The sequence below is a fragment of the Fringilla coelebs genome, assembly GCF_963513975.1.
Source record: "Fringilla coelebs genome assembly, chromosome: 21".
NCBI classification, from domain to species: Eukaryota; Metazoa; Chordata; class Aves; order Passeriformes; family Fringillidae; genus Fringilla; species Fringilla coelebs.
Window position 1 is genome coordinate 9,816,525 of NC_140047.1, and position 22,699 is coordinate 9,839,223.

The 22,699-nt window shown below is 58.7% G+C and overlaps 1 protein-coding gene across 2 annotated transcripts in view; it reads left to right on the top strand.

The window, feature by feature from the left end:
- The window catches only part of NOTCH1 (notch receptor 1), a 41,627-nt gene that overhangs the window by 5,549 nt on the left and 13,379 nt on the right, over window positions 1-22,699 (top strand). For both annotated transcript variants that reach the window (XM_084219417.1, XM_084219418.1), the window contains exons 3-16: window positions 11,830-12,092; window positions 12,475-12,813; window positions 15,720-15,842; window positions 15,992-16,225; window positions 16,340-16,495; window positions 16,585-16,770; window positions 17,184-17,297; window positions 17,924-18,037; window positions 19,007-19,240; window positions 19,594-19,704; window positions 20,368-20,560; window positions 20,794-20,939; window positions 21,475-21,588; window positions 22,425-22,544. In XM_084219417.1, coding sequence (XP_084075543.1) covers window positions 11,830-12,092; window positions 12,475-12,813; window positions 15,720-15,842; window positions 15,992-16,225; window positions 16,340-16,495; window positions 16,585-16,770; window positions 17,184-17,297; window positions 17,924-18,037; window positions 19,007-19,240; window positions 19,594-19,704; window positions 20,368-20,560; window positions 20,794-20,939; window positions 21,475-21,588; window positions 22,425-22,544 — 2,447 coding nt within the window. The remainder of the gene's footprint in view (window positions 1-11,829; window positions 12,093-12,474; window positions 12,814-15,719; window positions 15,843-15,991; window positions 16,226-16,339; window positions 16,496-16,584; window positions 16,771-17,183; window positions 17,298-17,923; window positions 18,038-19,006; window positions 19,241-19,593; window positions 19,705-20,367; window positions 20,561-20,793; window positions 20,940-21,474; window positions 21,589-22,424; window positions 22,545-22,699) is intronic.

Consider the following 22,699-nt stretch of genomic DNA (forward strand, 5'->3'; position numbering starts at 1 on the left):
CTTGGTTTGTCTCATGGCTTGGGTACCTGTGGTGGCCAGAGGGTTGTCCTGTGTGACAAGCATGGGATGTGTTTGAGAGGAGATACCTCAGCAGGCCCCAGAGCACAGAGATGAGCAGGAGAGATGGGGTGATGCAGAGGGGGTCAGGAGCTCACAGTGGTGTTCATCACCTCACGTGAGTGGGGCTCTTCCCCACCAGGCACCCGAGCTCACAGAGTGGTTTGGGTCAGAAAGGACCTTTAAAGGTCTTCTGCAGTGAGCAGGGGCATCTTCATTTTCCATGGCCTCGTGGTGTGAAGCAGTGCACGGGGCTCTGCTCCCTGGGGCTGGAGGTCACTCACTCCATGGTATGGAGTACGTTTTATTCCACCAAAATCTCTTCCATCTCTGCACCTGACTCGCTGTCCTCCTTCCTGCTGGCAGCCACAACACGTCCATTTGTTCCAGCTGATACCTCATGCCTGGCCTCACCTCCCAGGCTTTTATGGTTTATTGTATGTAGCATGAGGGTGACACGTATAAGTCACTGCTAGACCAGGCTATTCACCAATTAAGGGCTCAGACAACATAATCAGGAGGCAGTTAGCAAGTTTTAAAATAACATTGTTTGGAAATTAACCTGCATTTTCCAGGCCTGGAGGTGTGGTGACCCTTGTTTTGCTCGTGTTGGTTGGTGTCCCAAGTGGTGGCAGCGTGTGTACATGAGTGGAATGTGAATTTTATAGAGCATCAGCGTGTTTAACGAGGGAGTAGCCCCAGGGTGCACTTAGGGAGAGCTGGTGAGCTCTGGATCTGGATGGAGACTTCTCTGTGGTCAGCATCTGCCAGGTGAAGGTTTTGCACCATCTGTTGGGGCTGCAGAGTGGAAGAGCCTCTGGGATATAACTTAAACCCCCCTAGGAAAGCAGACCTGCTGTGGGGTCTCGGTTGAGCCCTGCCTTCCTCCCAGTGGCCAGGAAGGTATTCAGAGTGCCCTGCTGCACTCAGGGCTGTGTGCAGGCATCCTTGAGGACCTGCCAGGCTCCTTCTGCTGCCTGGGATGGGGCAGCACCGAGGGGCACTTGGGCTGCTCACTCACCGCTCCCCAAGCTACCCTCCAGCTCTGCTTTGTGTTCAGAGTTAGAAAGGCCAGCAGTCTGGAGAAGTGACTGGGATGATTCCAATTTCTTCCCAAATGGTGTTTTCATCTCATTACACACCCCTGGCACATGGTGCTGAGCCCCATGCCCGAAGGGTGGTGCTGCATCCCCCCATCCCAGCAGTGCCCAAATCCCTTCTGTCTCTGATGCTGCCTTGCTGCAGGGTGCCCTCATGAGCCCAGATTTGCTGCAGCCAGAGTTCTGGAATAAGGAAAGAAATGCTGCATTTTTGATTTCTTGGGTCTCTGAGTGTGGAGGCACCCAGGAGCAGAGAGGTGTGAGGGTCAGGCCCTGCTGGCTGGACTTTATAGCAGAGCTCCTGTGGGTGATGCTGGGAGGTCTTTGCAGCACCCTGCTGGTCCCAGTGACTCCAGAGCATGGCAGTAACACCTTGTGCTGGTAGAGCGGCTCAGTGCTGCTTCCAGCTGAGCATCTGGCCAGGTGTGATGGTGCCTGTTCACACCTGGACACCCACAGCTGGACTCTGCCTTCCTCTCGTGCACATCTGGTGGGTCAGGTCCTCTCCTGGCATCTCCTCTTGCTGGCAGGTCCCCCCATGGGCAGGTCTGTGGTACAGGATGTGTTGGGGTTCCAGATATCTCAAGCAATTTGCTGGCGGTTAAAAGGGTGACCATGGAACTGAGGAATAGTTTGGGTTGGAAGGGACCTTCAAGATCTCCTTCCACCCCCTACCATGTGCAGGGACACCTTCCACCAGCCCAGGGTGCTCCAAACCCTGTCCAACCTGGTCTGGGACACTTCCAGGGATCCAGGGGCAGCCACTGCTGCTCTGGGCACCCCGATGGTGCTGGAGGTTCCCATTGGTGAATGCAGTGCTGGGTGTGAGAGATGCAGGAATAAAACCTCTCTGAGGTGCTGGGGATGGGGGAGAGATGTTTGGCTGGGCTATATGGGGAGCTCTGCCCTCAAAAAAATAATATTTTCAGTAGGAGGGAACCTACCATGATCACTGAGTCCAATTCATGCCTGCCACCTCCCATGCAGCAGAATTCGTGCTGTGCTTCAAGCCAGCCATACCCAAAATCAGCCCTGCTGGGAATCTCAGAACACCCTGAGCTGGAAATGACCCACAAGGATCACTGAGTCCAACTCTTGGCCCTGCACAGAACAAACCCCAAATCCCAGTGTGTGCCATGGGAGCAGGATGCTGGCGAGCCCAGGGTGTGCCTCCCTCACACAGCAGTAATTAATGTCTGCTTTAAGCTCTCACCCGTCACGTCCTCCCCTTCCCCCCGTGGCAGCCTGGAGTTAATATTGGAAAAGCCAGTTAAACAGTTAATGTTTAGGCCATGGTTATTAGGCTCTTGCACATTTCCAGCAAAGGGAGCCGAGTCGCATTTTAATGGGAAACTTTCATGCTCAGTCAAGTTGCAAAAATTTATTTGCGCCGAAGTAATTTTCTTTTAACAAGTTTTCACCCTAATTCCCTTCCCCAAAACCTGGATTTAATGGTATTTATATGGGAAATGGATTTATTAAGTTTTAATGATGCTATAACGTTGCCCTTATTTAATAGAAGGGGCACCCTGCAGGCAAGTGGCCTGGTGGTGGTGGGCTGGGAGGGCTGGATGCCACAGGGGCACCCAGGGGTGGGCAGCCTGTGCCTTTGGGCTTGATTTAACGTCACCATGGCTGAGAGTGGCAGTGCCAGCTTTGCTTCTACCCTCTGGGCTGTGCAGGATCTGTTGCAGGACTGAGTTTGGCATCCTGCTGCCAGCTCCTCCTCATCCTCTGTGTGTGATGTGATGCTGCCACACCTGTCCCCAAGAGGAGCATGGCAAGGAGCCCTTGGCACTGTGGCTTTTGGCTTTGTCACCAGGGTGATGGGGACCTCAGGGGCCACACGCTCCCTGCTGGCATCACTGCCTGGGGATGGAGCATTTGTGAGTGTCCCGTTGTTTATTTTAAGGAATTTTCTGCTGTCAGCGAGCAGCCATGCAGGAGAGTGTGTCCCCAGCACTCCTGCCCTGCTGGAGCATCCCTGCTTGGGGGGAACAGGATGAGACCCTGCCAAAGGCTCTCCTGGCTGGGTAACCCACGGGCTGGCTCCTCTGGAGCAGGTGGAGGAATGTGCCTGTCCTCTGGGATGCTTTGGGGCAGGCTGGGAGAGTGACCCCACGGGGGAGCGGCAGGGATGGGGCGAGGGGGGCTGTCCCCGGCCCCCAGCCCCTATTAAAATGTTAGACACAGACCTCCAAGTCAAAAGGCAGGGCGACAGACGGCCCTTTCACAGGGCCTGCTGCTCCCCACAAAAGGGGGGTTTCCAGGGGAGGGGGGCAGGAATGCGGGCTGCGGCCGGAGGGCAGAGCCGCCACCATTGTCCCCGCTCCCTCGGCGAGGGCGTCATGTTGACACAGGGATTTCTGCCGGCAAAAGGTGTCAGAGGAGGCAGAGGCTTCCCTCCCTCTCTGCTGTTTCCTTGGTTAAACTCGGCAGCAGCAGAAATCCCGGGCTACAGACCCCAGGAGCTGATACCCGTCTGCTCTCGCCTCCTTAAGCGCATGGTTTCCAAGCGGGCAAGGGTTTTGTTGCTGATAACTATTTCTGGGGGTTTTGCTTGCAAGGGGAGACCAGCAGCTCCATGGCTGTGAGGTTGAGGGGAGCTGGATCCATCCCTGTCTGGCCATTGCCACCTCTGCCCACTCCCCATCCTGCTGAAATGTCCCCAGCAGGAATTTCTTTGGCTTTCGGTTGGCTTTGTGCCACGGGGCACCCGTGTGCTCAGCAGAACCCCCCTCTCCTCCTTGTTTATAAATATCAGAGCTAAATTTAGCTTGTTTAAACTTTTGGTGGCTGTTCAGATCCTAATCATGAGTTTGAAGTTCAGGATTAGACGAGTGGGATGGTGGGGTCACGGGTGGGAGTTTTCCATATTTGGCTCTGGGGCAGTGTGGTGTTTAGCCAAAACTTGGGTTGAGGGGGGAAAGGGGGAAAAAGAGGGAGTCCATCATCACTGAGTGAGGTGGGGACACTGGGGCTGTGTGTGTGCCAGAGCTCTGAGAGCACAGCAGAGTGAATTCAACCTGCATGGGCAGCAAGTGCTGGGTCCAGAGCAGGGGAAAACCAGAAGTTACCCCCAAAAGGGTGATGAGGGAAGAGTGACTTCAGGCAATGCTGGGCTGGCGGGCAGCCTGTGGAGGTAGAAACTTCTTATCTCCCCCAAATTCTGACTTTTTCTTCTGCTGGCTTAAGGAATATCCCATTTTTAGAGGGCAAAAGCAGGGAGCAGTCGCAGGGGGTGTTCTCAGATGCCACAGGGGCCGGGTGCTGTTCCAGTGTCTGATGGGCACTGTGGCTGCTCCTGGGGGACCTGCCCCAGGAATGTCACACAGGTGGGTGATGGGACCACGTGCCAGCCCCAGCCAGGCTGTGTGCCCTGGGGATCCTCTGCTGGAAGCACATCCTTCGTGGTCACCCCATAAATGGGCTCCTGCAAGAGCAGGAGCGGAGTGAGCTGGGCTCCCACAAACAATGGGGCTGTGCAGCTTTGCACTGGCAGAGGATATAAAAAACATCCACTGGGGAAAACAAATATTTCATAGCAGCCATTGTTGAGGGTGGGAATGGGGCGAGTTTTGTCTTGGGCTCTTCCTTCGACATCTTTCATGTTTGTTGTGAATGAAGCTGCCTTGAAAGGCAGCTCCTTCCCAGGTAGCCAGTTACCACCCCTGAATAGCCTGGCCACTCTGCTTAGTAATGGGATTATATTGTTTTTCATTACAATGGGAGCTTTGGTTCCCAAACTGTCCTGACTAATGTCTGCTTAAGAAACAAAGCCATTTTTTTTCCTTCCTCACAGGAGGAACAGGGCTCTAGCATGTTTTTTTCCCCACTCCTGTCCATGAGTATATCCAGCTTTGGGAATTCCTTTAGTTTCTCTCCAGATGAAAGTCTGGATCTTAAAATCTCAATTAGATGACTTGGGCTAGGTCAAAAATGAAATGGAACAAGAGAAAAAAAAAAACACATCAAAGACTTGGGATTGCAGTTTGCTTTTTTAATTAAACAAGAATGGAGATCTGCTCTTGCTTTATTAACCTGATGTCACTTGGAGTAACCTGCTGCTTTGCCAACCACCTCCCTGTGTGAAACTCTGCTTTTTTTCCCAGGCTGGTGTCCCAGAGTGTTTAATAAAGCAGAACCTGGATGAGACTTCTTAAAAAAACCACCACTTAGGTCTTGAGCTGGGTTTTGGTACTGGGAGCTCTGTCGTGGCTGCTGGAGGTTTCTGTGGGGCTGTGCTGGCGCCGGGGCAGCTTTAGGGTGCACCAGCCAGTCGGGGTGCCCCACATGGGTGAGGGCAGCTCTGCCTTCCTACCTTGGCTCTCCTGGCAGCTGTGGTGAAGCTGTGGTTTGTTAACAGCCATACGTGCCAGGAACCACCCAGCAAAGCTGCAGGTGAGGTGTGGAGCCAGAGGGGGCTCAATCAGCCCCCAGCCCCAGGGAGCAGGGAGCATCCACAGCCCCACGTGCTCCAGGGAGGTCAGGGCAGCACCCAAAAGTATTCCTCATCTCCCTGCACCCATTTCCTTCTGTGTGCTCCTGGTGATGCCAGGCGAGGAGGTTGGGGCAGGAGGGATTCTTGGGGAGGCAGTGCAACGAGAATGAATGGAATAAGTTGGAGTGAGAAGCAGGTTTCTTCTCTCAGGGAGACATATCCCCAAGCACTGGCCTTTTCTCTGGTCAGATTGGAGCCAGGGGAGCTCAGGGTAGCCTGGGCTGGCAGCGAGCAAACGTGTCTTACGGGAAAGGGTGTAACTTCAGGAGAAAGCTGGGGTGCTGCTCCCAGGCTGTGCCAGGCAGGGAGCCACTGGCACAACTGGAAAGGTGACTCCTGTGTGTGGCTGCCTGCTGGAGAGCAGGCTCCCTGCTGCCTGGGCTGTGCAGCTGCTGGGGCACGGGGGAAGCTGTGGGGCAGGAGGCCGTGGTTCCCACTGTCAGCCCGGGGGTGACGGTTACCCCGAGAGGGGCAGGGCTGTGTCACTGCTCCGCACCTGGAGCAGCCTGCACTGCCTCTGGGCTCTTGTGCAGCTCAGGGAGGCTCTCCCGAGGGCTGGTTCTCCTTCCCTCAGCTGTTGCCTGCGAACATGTGAAATCTGAGTGTCCTGCTCACGTTCGGCCACTTGCTTCGCTCCATGGGGTCCCGACCACGCTGGCACAGCCACCCACAGGTCACACAGCACATTTGCTGCTGCACAGGGCTCTGGGGGTGTGAAGGTCCCAAGGGGGGACCCTCTGCACCACTCAAGGTCACAGTTGTGCTCCTGAACCTTCTCTGTGCTTTGCCTGAGACTCTGGGGCTCATCTGGGGTGGCCGTTCTGAGCCACAGGAGCAGAGAATGGCATCCCCCAGCCCAGCCTGTTGGGGAGGGGTCCTCTCCCCATGGTGGGAGACCCTACACCCAGCACTAGGGAGTGTCCTGGTCCCATTAGTCTCAAGTGCCCCCAAAATGGTGCTTCAGTAAAGACCTGAGCCTGCTCTGCTCAGCTTTCCCACGCTGCTCATACCTTGGGGAAAACAACCACGGCCGTTTATGCTTCCAGCAGCTGGGGGTGAGGAAGAGGTTAGGTGATAGCAGAGCAGATAAGAGGCAGCCTGGATGTGGGGCCAGGGTGGGGCTCCCCACCAGCCCCCTGTCCCCTCCTGCTGTCCCTTGAACCTCCCCATCCAAAGGATGGGCATGGGGGACAGCCCGTGCATGTGCTCCAGTTTACACCTGGTTCCCACTTTGCTGTTGGGTGGCCTGGCAGGAGGGCAGTGGGTGGTGTGAGCTGGGGGGTGATGCCACATCCAGGACATCCCCGTGCTGGCTGCACCCCTGGGACACAGCCTGGCCCCGGGCTGTGCTTGTGCAGGGCTGTGCATCCTGCATTTAAACAAAGCCCCCGTGCTGCCATGCGGGCCGGGTGTCATCTGTGCCGGCCGTGGCAGATGGCAGCTCAGTGCAGAGAGGAAAACATTAGTCTTGGGTCAGAGGTCACAGAAACATCTGCCTCGGGATGCTTTCAGTGCCCGCATTGCTGCGGAGGGACAAAACCTGTTGCTGGTGGCTTGGAGGAAAAGCCTTGAGCACCACAGAGTGAACAAAGGGCCGGCAGCACCGGAGCCACACGCAGGGAGCACCCAGAGCAGAAACCTCAGGCTGGGGGGGCTGGGATGGGCGCCCAGCTCTGGCACCTCTGCCAGAGGTGCTGGAAGCTGTGGCAGCCCAGGGAGCAGAGCTGGGGCAGCAGGGGCTGTGATACTCCTGCAGATCACTCGTGCTGTTGGTTTTCTGATCCGCTGAGCTCTGCTGGAGCCTCGCTGGAATAGCTGCAGAGTTGGGCCTCTGGTTGTAACTCCTCAAGGATGTGCAGCAGACACAACAAATGCACGTGCCCACGCTGAGCAGATCCAGATTTGGCCCAGGCTTGGTGGTGGGAGCAGAGTGGGAATTCAGGGCTGCTGTTGCTGTTCCCAGGCTGTCCCCAGGGACTGCTGTCTGACCTTGGACAAGGCCTTCTCCATCACCCTTCACACTGGCCATGAATCGTGCAGATTTATGGCCAGCAGCTCAGTGCATTATTAATCTTGTCCCCCCTCACCACAGTTTGCACTCGGATGCTCATTCCGAGGGGGAAGACACATCCCAGCCTGGTGCTGTGGGAATCCAGCTCCCAGCCTCTGCCTGACCCCCAGAAACAAAAAAAGCCACCGGGACGGCCAGCCCCAGACACCCAGGGGAGTGTAAATCAGTGTGTTCACCCTGCAAGGAGCACCCTCATCCACAGGGCTGGGGACTGGCTGCTGTCCCCTGTCCTGCCTGCCCCCGTGGTGGAGCACACCCCAGAAGTGTAGAGGTGTGAGATTTTCTGCTGGAATGGTGCTGGGAGAGGGGGAATTGTGTGTTGGAGCAGGGCTCGGCCATCCGAGATGGGGATTGGGATGGGGATGTGAATTGGGATGGAGATGGAGATGGGGATGGGGTTGGGGATGGGGATGGGGATGGAGATGGGGATGGGGATGCCATCACCCTGCATCAGTGGCTAAAATGGAGCCCTTGATGCCTCCTCAGCACCTTAATGAGTCAAGGGAAGCAGTGAGGGAGACACAGGGGTATTTTTAGCCATTCCTGCCTGGTTTGGGAACGGGGTGCTCGTCATGCCTGGAGCTGGGACTGTGACCACACCAGCCTAGCTGAGGCTTTCACAGAGGCTCCTCAGGACCCCAGGCAGCTTGGCCACATTTCACTGCCTCCAAGCTGCTTTCTAATGGCCCTCCTGAGCTGTTTTGATCCTGCAGCACCCGCCCTGTCCTCTGCCAACACGTATATCTGTAATTAAAGCCTTTAATGTCTCCTATGCTAATTTCCATGAGCTGCTTGGGGTTTGCTTTGGGTAGCCCTGGCTTGGGAAATGCCAAAGGAAAAACCACAGGGTGATCTTCACCTGGCTGAGCCCGCGGGGACGTCGCATCCTCCACGTCTGCTCGCCTGGAATCCCTGACACCGCCTCATGTTTTTTACAGAAAATAAAGCTCAGCTCCTTGGGCTGAGCTTTAGGAGAGGTTTTTAGTCCTTGGAGAAATAAGGTGGCTGCGTGGTGAGGTTGTAGCAAAGCTGGGAGTTGAGCTTAGTTCTGCTGAATCCAGCCTTTCCAGACCTGGAAAAGTTGGAAAATTACTACAGCTTGGATTGCCCTGGTTCTTCGCATGGTTTTTGATCTCTTGCTTTGCATGTGAGACTTGTCTCCAGGCTTTCCTCTGCAGCCAGGACTCTCTGAATCTGCTGAGGTCGCTGGGCTTTGAAATGCAGCTCCAGTCTCTGTCTGTGAGTGAGCGCTGGGACCCGTCAGGGGAGGGAACAATGAAATCCATCCCGTGGCTTCCTCCACAGCTGGGAATGTGCTCTTCCCTGCTTGTCCCAGACCTGCTGCTGCAGAGAGGGCAGGAACAGCCCCGTTCTCTGCTGAGGCATCTATAGAAGATGCAGGAGTGGTGTGGAATCCACCAGGTGTGAGGGAGGAGGATGTCCTGGGCACAGAGAAACCAAGATGACTTAGAAACCATGGAAAGATTTGGGAGGTTCCCTGTGCTGGGAGCTGTGTGTGCAGTGGGTGTGTGAGGTTGGGAGCTGCTGGGCACGTCAGAGGGTCTGTGCTGCACAGCCCCATGTGGAATGGTAGAAACTCCTCCTCGGGTTAGAGCAGTGACTGCTGGATTGGAAGGATGCCTGTGCTGTGGTGCTTTTTTCCTGAAGATTTGCCTGGAATGCCCCTTTTGGGAGGAGAAATATGGAGTGTGAATGTACCCTGGACTTGATGGCCCACCTGTGCCCATCTCAGCCCTTCCAAGCTGAACTCTTCCCTGCCATCTGCTGCACTCTCCTCACTTCTGGAGGTGATTGTGGCCATAAATCAGGTCTTAAACAAATAGAAGTTCATTTTAAAATAATCTACCAGCTCCATGAAACTTGAGGGGTTTCCTGAAGCACAAGCCTGGAAAGCCCCTGAGCAGCCCAGCCAGGAGTGAGGCAGCCCCCAACCCAGGCACTGCCACTGACCCCAACCCACCCTGTGCCTTCAGGCAGGGGCTTCCCTGTCCCTCAGGGTTCTACTTCCCATCTCTAATTAACCTCCCGGCTAATAACCACAGGTTCAGGCTGGGATTTACTTTGGTTTCCCATCCATGTGTTCAAACCCCCACTTGCCTGCGCTGGAATCGGAGTAGGTCCAAAAATCAATTTGGTGGGAGGGCTGTGGGCTGTGTGCCCCTCTCCCCGCAGGAACCCCAATTCCAGAGAGCCCCGCTGGGGCTCTGCCATCCCCTCCTGCCTTGGCCGGGGATGCCGAGCATCCCCTCTGCTCCCCCAGCATCACCGTGTCCCTCTCCCGTGGTGGCACCAGCGCTGCCACCGCACCTCTTTCTCCAGCATCATTTTTTAATTTTCCCCTTCTTCTTATTCCCCATTTTTCCCCCCTCCTTTCCCTCCCGTCCGAGCCTCCGGTGCCGCTCCGCTGTCCGCCAGCCCCGCACGGCGCGGGGGGATTGTTTTAAGAAAAAAAGCGTGTGCGGTGCGGCCGGGCGGGGGTTTTGCCAGATGACTGCACAGCCCAGCGGCGTGCCTGTGCCTGCTCCTCTCGCTGTCGCTGTGCCCGTGCCCGGCCCCGCACAAAGAGCCCTTCTCAGGCGGCCCCAAGCTCCGCATTCCCCCGCGCAGCCACCCAGAAGCGGCCGCGGCGCCCGGGGCTCGGAGCCGCCGGCGAGCCGGGCACCGTCCGCGGGCGCCGGCAGCTGCTGAGCCTCATTAGGATGCACACCTGCTCCCCGCCGCCCTTTGTGTGCCGAGCAGATGCCCTGATTTATTATTATACACATTTTCTTTTTCATTTGGCCTGGATAATGCCGTCTCATTAACTCAAAATGTCTCCGAATCCTGACAAATTCTCACACAATCCCCAACAATGAAATCAGAATTGGGTTAAAAAAAAAAAAAAAAAACAGAAAAAGAAGGGGAAAAAAAAAAAAGTAGGAGGAGAGGGGGAGCGGGGCTGAAACGTGGTCTTGCCGCCGGCAAAGCGCTGTGGCTCCGGGCTGGGGCGGCTGAGGGTGGGGTTTGCTGGTTGTGCCTCACCAGAGGAGCCCCGCGGGCTTGTTTTGGGGGTTGCCGGTGACTGCCGTGCTCTGCAGCATCCTCTGGGACCCCCCTGCCCGCCCCCGTGCCACAGCAGCCCTGGAGGCGTGCAGGAGGCTCAGGAATGCGATGTCCCACCAGATCTGATGGCCACAGGTGTGACCTCGTGGTGCCCTGAGCCTGACCTGCCACAGCACCCTGGGGACCCCCAGGTGCTGTCACCTTCCCCACCCACCACCTCCAGCCAAACAGGGGGTTTGTGCCTCATCCCTGGGAGTTTTGTGTGTCAGGTGCACAGCTTTGCTCCATCCTCATCCTGCCCCCTCTGCAGGGTCCTGCCAGCCACACATCCTGCCCAGGCCCACCAGGATGGCTGGTGGGGTTTGCCCTCAGGGCATCTCTCTGGTGCCAGCTCCAGCCCAGGTGGCCAGTGGTGGCAGATGGTGAAGCTGGTGGTGGCATCAGGGCTTCTTCTCTCAGGGCCCCCACACAGAGGGATGCAGCAGCCAAAGCCACTCACCCTCCTTGCGCAGGGTTTGGCTTTGAGGAAGCTCTCAGCTGACTTTGAGGAGCAGGAGCTTGTCCCACCTGTTGCCAGCCAATGCTGAGCCCCTGCTTAATTGTGTTTGAGTGATTTAGGAGGGAGGGAGGATAAAAATAGCCCTGGTGCAGCAGAGACTCCAGCGTGGGCAGGGACAGGCAGGGAGCAGGGCTGTCCCCATGCTGCCTGGCCCCGTGGATTTGGTGTGGGTGTGGGGATGCTTCTCTTGCCCCCTCCGTGTGTCCCTTGTGCCTCGATTTCCCCTTCGGCAGGGAGGGGAGGGAGAAGAACCTCCCTGCGATGAGACGCAGGCTGCCAGCGCCGGCTGCGGTTGTGCAAGTCAGCACAGGCCCCTCCATGGGGGACGCCTTTGTTCCCAGCACCTTTCATCCTCCCCTTCCCAGCCCGGAGCAGCCAGGGCAGAGCCCCGACGTGCGGGGCTGGGCCGGGCCGGTCCCCGGGGCTCACGGTGCCCGCTCGGGGCCATCCCGCTGACGGCGTCTCTCTCCCCTGCCAGGTGTAGCGGTGCCTACGTGGGCGAGCGGTGCCAGCTGCCCAACCCCTGCCTGAGCTCCCCCTGCAAGAACGCGGGCACCTGCACGGCGCTGGTGCGCGGCAGCACGGTGGATTACAGCTGCGCCTGCCGCCTGGGCTTCACCGACGAGCTGTGCCTGACGCCCCGCGACAACGTCTGCCTCAGCAACCCCTGCCGCAACGGCGGCACCTGCGACCTGCTGACGCTCAGCGAGTACAAGTGCCGCTGCCCGCCCGGCTGGTCAGGTGAGGGTGGCACCTGGGGGCATGGCCCGCCGGGGAGGGATGGGCTGCCGCAGGGGTGGAGAGCTGCTGTGACCCTACTGCACAGTGGGGGGATCAGGTACAACCAGTCCCAGATGCAGGTCTGCACCCTGGTGTAGATCACTGGCACCAAGAGCTGCCACAGGGGTGGAGAGCTGCCTGTGAGTTTGGCTTTTGGGGAGGGTGGTCTGCAAAGCTGGTTGGGGGTGGGCGGATGGTAGCTGAGGGAATTGTGACCCTACTGCACAGTGGGGGGATCAGGGACGACCAGTCCCAGATCCGGGTCTGCACCCTGGTGTAGATCACTGGCACCGAGAGCTGAGCTGCTGTTTGCATCCTCACCCTCCCTCCCTGCCCTCCCCAGGTAAAACCTGCCAGCAGGCCGACCCCTGTGCCTCCAACCCCTGTGCCAACGGGGGCCAGTGCGTGCCCTTCGAAGCCCACTACATCTGCCGCTGCACCGCCGGCTTCCACGGCGCCAACTGCAAGCAGGACGTCAACGAGTGCAACATCTCCCCGCCCGTCTGCAAGAACGGGGGCAGCTGCACCAACGAGGTGGGCACCTACCAGTGCTCCTGCAAGCCAGCCTACACCGGGCAGAACTGCGAGCACCTCTACGTGCCCTGCAACCCCTCGCCCTGCCAGAACGGGGGCACCTGCCGCCAGATCGGGGACACCACCTACGACTGCACCTGCCTGCCAGGTAGGGAGGGGGAGGCATGGGGCGGCACCTTAGTCCACCGTAAATGAGTGGTGCCTGAATTTCCCATCTGGGAGAGGCAAAACCCCCTGACTGTGCTTCAGGGAAGACGCTGGGCAGCGATGCCTGAGGAGGAGAGTTCATCTGTGGGCTTTATATACTTTGTGTTTCACCAAAATAGCTCTTCCAAAACAACTGTTTGAGCAGAGGCCCCTGTGCGGATGCTCATATTCCAGAATAAGAGTGCCTTTTTCCGCTTTAGCTTAATCCACTTCCAGAATGGAATAATTAGCCCGGAGTAGCTATTTTGGAAAGTTTCCGAGTGCTAATGGAGCTGGGGAAGGAAGACCCTCTCTGTGCTCGCTGCTGCTCCCTCTGGCAAACTCTGGAGCAGGACTGCAGCCTCTGGCATGGAGAGCTCCTGTGGAGGGGCCTGGTGGGCACTGTCCTGGGAGCTCAGTGCCCTGGAAGGGACCTTGGCATCCTGGAAAGGAGCTTGGCACCCTGCAGACCCTAGGGAAGTACAGCAGCTGTGAAAGGCCTCCCTGACCCCAGCAAGCCCTTTCACTTCTGCCCTCAGACAGTGGGTCTGCAGTGCAGTAAGGGCAGGGAGCAGAAGCAACTGAGCAGCCCCACGCTCCCCACTGGGTCAGCTGGAGAAATGAAACTGGAGTTCCAGCCCAGAGCCACGCTCAGAACCAGGCTGTGTTTCCTGGGCTGAGTGCTGTCCTCACCCGAGGCAGCCACACTGGCCAGCTGTGGCAGATGTGGAGGGGATGCACCCACCCTGTCCCTGGGAAGGAAGCTGTGGGCAGCACTGTGGTGCCTGAGGAGTCCTTGTGGGGTTGGTTTGATCCTCTGGTCACCCATAGCCCAGCAGTGGCCAGAGCAGGATGAGGACTGGGTGACTTCTCTGCTCTGCACCGTGGGCAGGGCTGGGCATTACCATGGGGAGCTCCAGCCTCCCTCCCTGTAGCTCCTGCCCCATCTCTGCTGGGGATGGGGCATCGGGGTAGGGATAGGGTCTCCCAGATGGCACAGACACCCCCACCCTGCTGGCAGCCCAGCCTGGCTTAGGGCAGATAAGTGATCCCTGTGAGCTGTCTGGGGGATCTTGTCTTGGTGTCTGACGCAGGTTCAGAGGTTCCACCCCCTTCCCAAAGCTTTTGGCCGCAGTACCTCAGGAATCTCATCAACCATCCAGGACGGACAGACAGGGCCCTGCAGGATCTCCTGCCTCGCCCCCTTCACAGCTCACCCAGGCTGGAGCACAGCTGCTGTCCTTAGGGACAGGGAGGTGTGGGGCTGACCGAGCCAGCAGTGCCAGGAAGGAAGCCTTTCCTTCCAGGACGAGCTCCCGGGAGCGATGCTCCTTTGGAGCAGCTCCGAGCCCTGTCCCGCAGGGACGGGCAGGTGGAGGTGCAGCAGGAGCTGTGCTGGCCCTGCCCTGCCGTTCTGCTGACGAGGCACTTTCGCTGCACGGCGGGGTGAGGCACAGCCCGGGGCACAGCCCTGCTCCCGGCAGGATCGGCGCTGTCACACCCACCTGCGGCTCCCTGGGCTGCTTCCAGGAGATTTGCATCCTGCAGGAGCTGCTTCACCTCCCGTGGGGTGGCACAGCCCCTGCTCCAGGGAACAGGGCGTCCCTCAGCAGCTCCTCCATCGCACACAATGCAGGAGCTGCACGGCAGCAGAGGGACGGGGGGCTGCTGCTCGTGATAAGGGGTGATTGATATGCTGGTATGTGGCACAGCAAACGTGGAACAATGTCCCCTTTTCATTCCTGGAGAGGCCTGGCTGTACCGGGTTTCTTCAAGTTAAACTAATCTTGGCTGTTTTATCGTGCCATCGCTGCAGAATGTAACCCTGAGTTTAAAGTAATTGCCGTGCTAATTACTCATTTGGATGGTTCAAAATTAGTTAATCCTGGTATCTAGGACATTTTGAGCTGTGGCTGCTCAGGCTCAGCCCCACTGCTTAAAAGTGAGGTGCAAATCAATGTTATCTGCTCTGGGCTCCTACCAGCAATCATAAAAAGCTGTGGCTGCTCCCATGTGATGGAGATGGGGAGAGGAAAACATAGAGAGAATGAGGGGGAAGCTCCCAGCTGGGCCAGAGTCTGGGATCCCCCAGAGGATGACTCTGGGCACCTGGTCCTTACCTGTGCAGGTGACCTTTTTTGGTGCCTGGGTGGGGAGCAGCCTGGTCTGGACCTGCAGAATGCCCTGGGGAGTTTGAGGGAGCTGCAGATGGGCACTGGCACTGTGGGCTGGCGTTGCCATCCCAAACCCCAAGCAGCTGGGTCGAGAGCTTTGAGGGTCGCACAGTAAAAGTGGCTTTTAATTCAAATGTCAGTCAGAGGTGGCTTGGCAGATGTCCTGAGGAGGGCCTGGCTGCTGTGCTCCTGCTGCAGAGGCTGGGGGCGGCAGGGTTTCCATGCTATCACTGGAGGTGATAACAAACCCAAGCAGGAGGCGGGCTGGGATGAGCCCAGGGCCGTGTGGGATGTTGGCTCTCCCCCTCAGGGGCAAGCACTGCTGCTGAGACTCTTTACAAGTGAAATTAAACACCAGTGATTCAGCACTGGGTGCCACAAGCCTTCGTGGGAGCAGCCCTGCTTCGTTCTGGCTTGTGTGGAGTCAGATCCTCCACTGCTCAGGGCAAGCGTCTCTGGGGCTGGAGGCTCTGGCAGCAGGGACAGCCTGCCCTGTGCAGAGGAAGCTGCTGCCTGCCAGGGCCCAGCAGAGGCGGAATGGGGATGAAGATCAAGCCAGGCAGCTGCTTCAAAGCCACCTGGCACACGCTCAGCCCCTGATAAAGAAGCTGCTGGAGGTGGGGGTGGTGAGGGGCACGGCGGTGACACAGCCGGTGGGGGAGTTGGCGTCATGGCAGGCGTCTTCTCTGCGCAGGGTTCACGGGTCAGAACTGTGAGGAGAACATCAACGACTGCCCAGGCAACAACTGCAAGAACGGGGGCACCTGCGTGGATGGCGTCAACACCTACAACTGCCAGTGCCCACCTGAGTGGACAGGTAATGCCAGGAATGAGGGTGGCACAGGAATGGGCTGCGAGGACGGGTCCTGCTCGGGGGTTGGATGGGCATAGTGTGGGCAGAGCCGTCCCGCTTCACGTCAGGAGCGGTCAGTGCCAGCTTCACGCAGGTGCCCTGTCCCCTGGCAGGTCAGTACTGCACTGAGGACGTGGACGAGTGCCAGCTGATGCCCAACGCCTGCCAGAACGGTGGCACCTGCCACAACAACCACGGCGGCTACAACTGCGTCTGTGTCAACGGCTGGACGGGCGAGGACTGCAGCGAGAACATCGACGACTGCGCCATGGCCGCCTGCTTCCACGGGGCCACCTGCCACGACCGCGTGGCCTCCTTCTACTGCGAGTGCCCCCACGGCCGCACAGGTGAGGCCCTGTCCCCCTTGTCCCCTGTCCTGCACGTCCCCTGGCTCCTTGGTGCGGCCTTGGTTGGCAATGAGCCGTGTGGTCATCATCCTTGACGTGCCTTTGGGTGCCCAGGTTTGCTGTGCCACCTGGATGATGCCTGCATCAGCAACCCCTGCAACGAGGGCTCCAACTGTGACACCAACCCTGTCAATGGCAAAGCCATCTGCACGTGTCCTTCGGGGTACATGGGGCCAGCCTGCAACCAGGACGTGGACGAGTGCTCGCTGGGTGAGCTCACGTGGGGGACAGCAGTGTGGCTGGGAAGGGCTCTGGCACAGCCAGGAGCAAGTCCTGAGAGCTGTGCTTGTGTTTTACAGGAGCCAACCCATGTGAGCATGCAGGAAAGTGCATCAACACTCAAGGGTCCTTCCAGTGCCAGTGTCTGCAGGGCTACTCAGGCCCTCGCTGTGAGATCGATGTCAATGAGTGCCTCTCCAACCCCTGCCAGAATGATGCCACCTGCCTGGACCAGATTGGGGAGTTCCAGTGCATCTGCATGCCCGGTGTGTGGGCAGCCCTGTGGACTCAGCCTTGGTGCTGGGGGTGGGCAGTGGGTGGCCTTTGAGTGCCCCTGAGCTTCAGCTTGGTGCAGGGTTGGGTCAGCATCTCCTGTGTGCCTGGGGACAGCACCGAAAAGAAAGAGCTCAGTAAAGGTTGTGTGGTGGGGGCACAAGAAGTGAGATTTGGGCACCATCAGCCCTACACTGAACTCCTCCTCTTGCCAATGTTGGCTTGGATTGAGCCAAAACCTGTTGATCCAAGGAGCAGCTTGTGCATCAAATCCCACCATGTGCAGAGCAGCCCCAGAGCTGCCTTTTAAAGACAGGGTATCCACGCGTGCCTGGGTGTAACAAACCCATAGTGGGGCTGTGCCAGCTCTGGGCCATGGTGCTGACTGTGCTGGGTCTCTCGGCAGGGTACGAGGGGGTTTACTGCGAGATCAACACGGACGAGTGCGCCAGCAGCCCCTGCCTGCACAATGGCAACTGCCTGGACAAGATCAACGAGTTCCACTGCGAGTGCCCCACTGGTACGTGGCACCCTCCCACTGCCAGCAGCCATCCCACTGCCACTGTGGTGGAAACAAAGCCAGGATCCATCCTGCCTCGAGCCAAGAATGGGCTCCTTAAATTTCATAGCCCTCCGAAATGGGGAGAGAGTAGTGAGCACCTCTTGGTGCTTTGGAGGGAGCTTCTCCAACTGCAATGAGGGATGAGGGGCTGAGCCCCGTGCAGGCCACGCTGCTCCAGCTCCCGCCCATGGGAGAGGGGAAGGAGGATTAAACCCCACGGCTTTGCACTTGAAAAGGCCCCTCTTTGGGAAGGAGGGCTGGGGGCTGGGGGGGCCGCACCAGCGGCTTTGAATGCGGTGTCAAAGTCACGGGGTGGAGCAGAGAATGGGGAGACGGTTAATCTGTGAAAGGAGGTTTTGAAGTTCAGAGACTTTGCTCCTCTAGAGATGTAAATAAGATGCTCTCAATGGTGGGTCGAAGCCCCGCATTCAGGGCCCCCAGCAGCCGTCCCCATGGAAACCCGGCGCCCCAGCCGGGATGCCGGGCGCAGGGAGGGGAGCCTGGCAGGGAGGGGGGCCTGGCAAGGAGGGGAGCCTGGCGGGTCTGGCCGTGTGCGGGGAACGTGACTTCTCCCTCCGTTCCAGGCTTCAACGGGCACCTGTGCCAGTTTGACATCGACGAGTGTGCCAGCACCCCCTGCAAGAATGGTGCCAAGTGCGTGGATGGCCCCAACACCTACAGCTGCGAGTGCACTGAAGGTGAGGGGATGTTGGAGGGCTGTTGGGATCACCTGCCCCGTGATGTGCTATAAAACCACATTGACAAATCACTTAGAGCCCACCTCTGCAAGCACCTGCTGTGGCAGGTGTCCCCGAGCTGTCCATCAGTGAGGTTGGTCCCTGCTGACGTGACTCTGGTGGGGCAGGATGTCCCTTTCCCTGGTGCTGGCAGAACAAGTTGAGCTCTGGAGCCTGCTGGCCCCGGAGCCAGGTGTGTGGAGCCTGGCAGTCCTTAGGTGTGGCCCCGCAGCAGCCGTCCCACCGTGCTCCTGCCCGCCGGGGCGGCAGCGAGGGGGAAGGCAGGAAGGAAGGAATAAAGCTGCCTCTATGGGGATGCAAGGTGCAGGGCTGCGGGGGCTCGCCGACCGAAACCCAAGGAGCAGTTGCACAAAATGATGACTTGAGCCCTGGTGGCAAACAGTGGCTCTTTTGTGGAGCAGCTCCCGCCAGAAATCTTCCAGCTGAATGGCCTCTAATTAGTGTCTTGCTAATGCCAAGCCCCGATGAAAAGCTGCTATGTGGGCTTGGCGGGGTCTAGTCAAAGCTGTACTTTGTCCTCGGCTCTCCACCCCCAAACCCGGCGGGGAGGGAGCCGGCCAGGAGAATAGGAGCTGCCGGGGGGGTTATTATTGGGGGGTGCTTGCGGCCGGCCCCCCCCGTGCGCGCCGGGACGAGCGCGGGGCCCCGCTTGCAGCCCAGGCTGCTTTAATGCAGGTCATTGTGCACCCCGGGACAAAGCCCCCGGGCTGGGGTCTCACCAGCCCCCCCACCAGCACATCGGGGTGCTCCCTGCCTGCACCCCGCTCCTGGGGGGTGCCAGAGAACACAGTGGGGCAGGTAAAGCTACCCTAGTGCACTGCCTCACACCTGGAGAGGGGGGGAAGGAGTGTCCCCCATCCCCACCCCATGTGCCCCATCCTCACCCTGTGTCTGTCCTGCTGCTGGCAGGTTTCACAGGTGCTCACTGCGAGATTGACATCGATGAGTGTGACCCTGACCCGTGCCACTATGGTACCTGCAAGGACAGCATCGCCTCCTTCACCTGCCTCTGCCAGCCTGGCTACACAGGCCACCGCTGCGACATCAACATCAACGAGTGCCAGAGCCAGCCCTGCAAAAATGGGGGCACCTGCCAGGACAGGAACAACGCCTACAACTGCATCTGCCTCAAAGGGACCACGGGTGAGCAGGAGGGAACCCCTGCAGCTCCACGTGGGTCGGCAGTGCCGGTGCAGCATCCCACTCCATCCTCATCCTTGGGCAGGTTGGCCCTGGGCCACCACCAGCAGCCACCCTGGTGCCAGGGCTGGCCTGGGGCATCCTGGCTGAGGGCGAGTTCTCCCAGTTTGGTGCCCGGCTCGGGCAGGAACCGCGCCCCAGCCGGGAGCTGCCCATGGCGGAGGCGCTTTGTTGTGGGGTGGCGGTAGTAGTTGGTGCCAGCGGGGTTCATTTTACTGCTTTGACAGGTCTGGGGACCTCCTAATGACGCTCCTCTCCTCTTGGGGACCCCCTAACAATCCCCCTCTCCTCCCCAGGCTCCAACTGTGAGATCAACCTGGATGATTGTGCCAGCAACCCCTGTGACTACGGCAAGTGCATAGACAAGATCAATGGCTACGAGTGCACCTGCGAGCCGGGGTACACAGGTGAGAGCAGGGCCTCAAACCCTGGGGACCTGCAGCTGCTGGTGCCTCACAAAACCAGGACAAGGGTGGAATAAGGAGGGGGGATGCTGCCGTCCTTCTGGTAGGAGGTTTTACACCCTCCAGCGCTCCTGCTTGTTCAGGAGGGTGACCCCGGCTCAGTCCGAAATCAAAGGGGTGTCTGGTGCTGCGAATTCGACTCCTGCTGCGCCCACTCCCATGGGTATCAGGTTGCTGCCTTGTCCAACTGGTTTGTTTGATGGCTGCTGGAAATGGTGGAGGGCTTTGATGGGAGCAGCCCCCACCGCTCCCCGCTCGCGCGGCCCCTTGTCCTCGGCCCCGCCGGGAGCTGAAATAAAGCCTGGCTTTGTCAGTCCTGGCAGGTAGGGTTACAGGCTGAAACCTCCTCCCTTCGTGTTCCCTCCTGGGCCAGAGCAGCCCAGGGCACAGCCTCTTCCCAGACCCATTTAATGAAGGCAGGCAGGCAGGAGATGCAGGGTGTGAAGTCACCCTGCCTGCAGGGCAGCCAGCAGAGTGTGTCCTGAGATCCCAGCCTCCAGCAGACACTCCCTGGGTGGCTGGAGGGGGATCTGCCTGGTGGGTGCATTCCCCAGGTCCTGCTGTTCATGCTCATGGGGCAACTGGTCCTTGCTCCCCCTTTGCCAGGGCGCATGTGCAACATCAACATCGACGAGTGTGCCAGCAACCCCTGCCACAATGGGGGCACCTGCAAGGATGGCATCAATGGCTTCACCTGCCTCTGCCCCGAGGGCTTCCACGACCCCAAGTGCCTGTCTGAAGTGAATGAGTGCAACAGCAACCCCTGCATCCACGGGAAATGCCACGATGGATTGAATGGGTAGGCTGGAGGGTGCAGGGGCTGCTGGGGGGCTGCAGGGACCAAAGGGTCCCCACAAAGTCAGGGGTAGAGGAGGGCAAGCATCTGTCCCCTGAGCTGGTGCTTGTCCATGCTCTGAGCCAGTGCCATGAGATATGTCCCTGAAGGGTCAGGATTTGCTGGATAAATGATGGCTGATGCAGCCTAGAAGGCCAGGGTGGACCAGCTCTTTATGCCCCAATTTTTCCCCAAAGCTACAAGTGTGACTGTGACCCTGGCTGGAGTGGGACAAACTGTGACATTAACAACAACGAGTGTGAATCCAACCCCTGCATGAACGGTGGCACCTGCAAGGACATGACCAGTGGCTACATCTGCACCTGCAGGGAGGGCTTCAGTGGTAAGTGGGGGGTTAGGTTGGATATTCTGAAAAATTTCTTCCTGGAAGTGGTGGTCAGGCACTGGAGGCAGCTGCCCAGGGAAGTGCTGGAGTCGCCATGATTGGAAGTGTTCAGAAGGGGTGTGGATGTGGAACATAGTGATGCTGGGTTACTGGTTGGACTTGGTGATCTTAGAGGGCTTTTCCAGCATTAACAAGTTTATGATTCCATGATTCTCAGGGTGCAGCCAGGGATGCTGCCATGTTTCCCCCACCCTGAGGCGTGGGTGGAAGCTGTGTTTGGGTGTTCCATGATGCCAGGTGGGCTGGAGGCTTCATTTTGGGCACAATGGAGACCCAGGTGTGGCTGGGAGCTGTGGCAGTGCAGCCCTCCTGGAGACCTTGAGCAGAGTTCAGTGCTAGAGCTGAGCACAGGAGGCTTTCCCAGGGCAATGGTGTGCTATTGTCATTGCCACCGTGTCCCCACTGTACCCTCACCCCCCTGCCACCAGCACACCTCCATCACAGCCACTTCTATCTATTTTTCTTAACACAGGCCCCAACTGCCAGACCAATATCAACGAATGTGCTTCCAACCCCTGCCTGAACCAGGGCACGTGCATCGATGACGTTGCTGGCTACACCTGCAACTGCCTGCTGCCCTACACAGGTGAGGGGAGCACCCACCACAGCCCTGTGGCATTTCTGCTTCACGTGTGACACCAAACTGGTCCCCAGCACGTGAGGTGGCGCTGAGCAGGAAGGCTTCCCTCGCTCTGCCCTGCCGAGGGGCTGCCCGCAGCCGGAGGAAATTTGCAGGAGCTTCCTCCCTTCCTCCTCTTCCTCCTCCTCCTGGAGGGTGGCTCGGGGGCAGCAGCACCCCGGGGCTACCCCACTGACAGCCCAGCGTTCCCAGCCATGATGCCCGTGCTGGAAGGGGCGAGACGAGGCCGAGAGGCCGGGGGATTCTGCTGAGCCGATTCCTGTTTGCCGGCCCTGCGCTTCCGCCCGCGCAGCCCAGCACAATCGCAGGAAGCCATGAGCTGTTTCCTGCCCTCTCCAGTGGCCATAGAAACCCCTGGGGGGGACGGGGACTGGGCAGGCTGGGAGGGGAAGACTCTGGAAAATAGCAAAGGCCAGTTCAGGAGATATTGGCTGACAGGGAAGATAAGGGTTCGGAGGGAACGTGTCCCTTGGCTGGACGTAAACAGGAAAAGCAGCGGAGAGGGATGGGGGGAGGGAGTGCAAGGGGGGAAGGACACCCCGAGCAGCACTTCCCTGCCAAAGGAAGTGTGCAGTGCTGTCATGCAGCCCAGATAGCCAGGGATTAAAAGTTTGTGGGGGTTCAGGGTCATGGATGACCCAGAATGGAGGAGACACCCCTAGCTGGGGTGCTGGGGAAGTGCTGAGCCTTCCCCAGACTGGCAGCAGCCCTGGACAGGGATAGTGGGGTCTCGGGCCACCTGTGCTTTTGGAGGGTGTCAGTGAGTGCTTGTGCCTGTGCAGGAGCCACCTGTGAGGATGTGCTGGCCCCCTGTGCTGGCAGCCCCTGCAAGAACGGTGGCGAGTGCCAGGAGTCAGAGGACTACAAGAGCTTCTCCTGCAGTTGCCCTCCTGGCTGGCAAGGTATGGACATGGCCCTTTTGGGGGTTAGAACCCCCTGCTCCCCTCAGGGAGGGAAAGGCACGGGGGAGGGAGCCAGGCCTTGGGGAGGGTCCTGGCCTGGCCCATAGCTCAGCTGGGTGGATGGGACACAACCAGTGCCTGCATCCCTTGGCTTC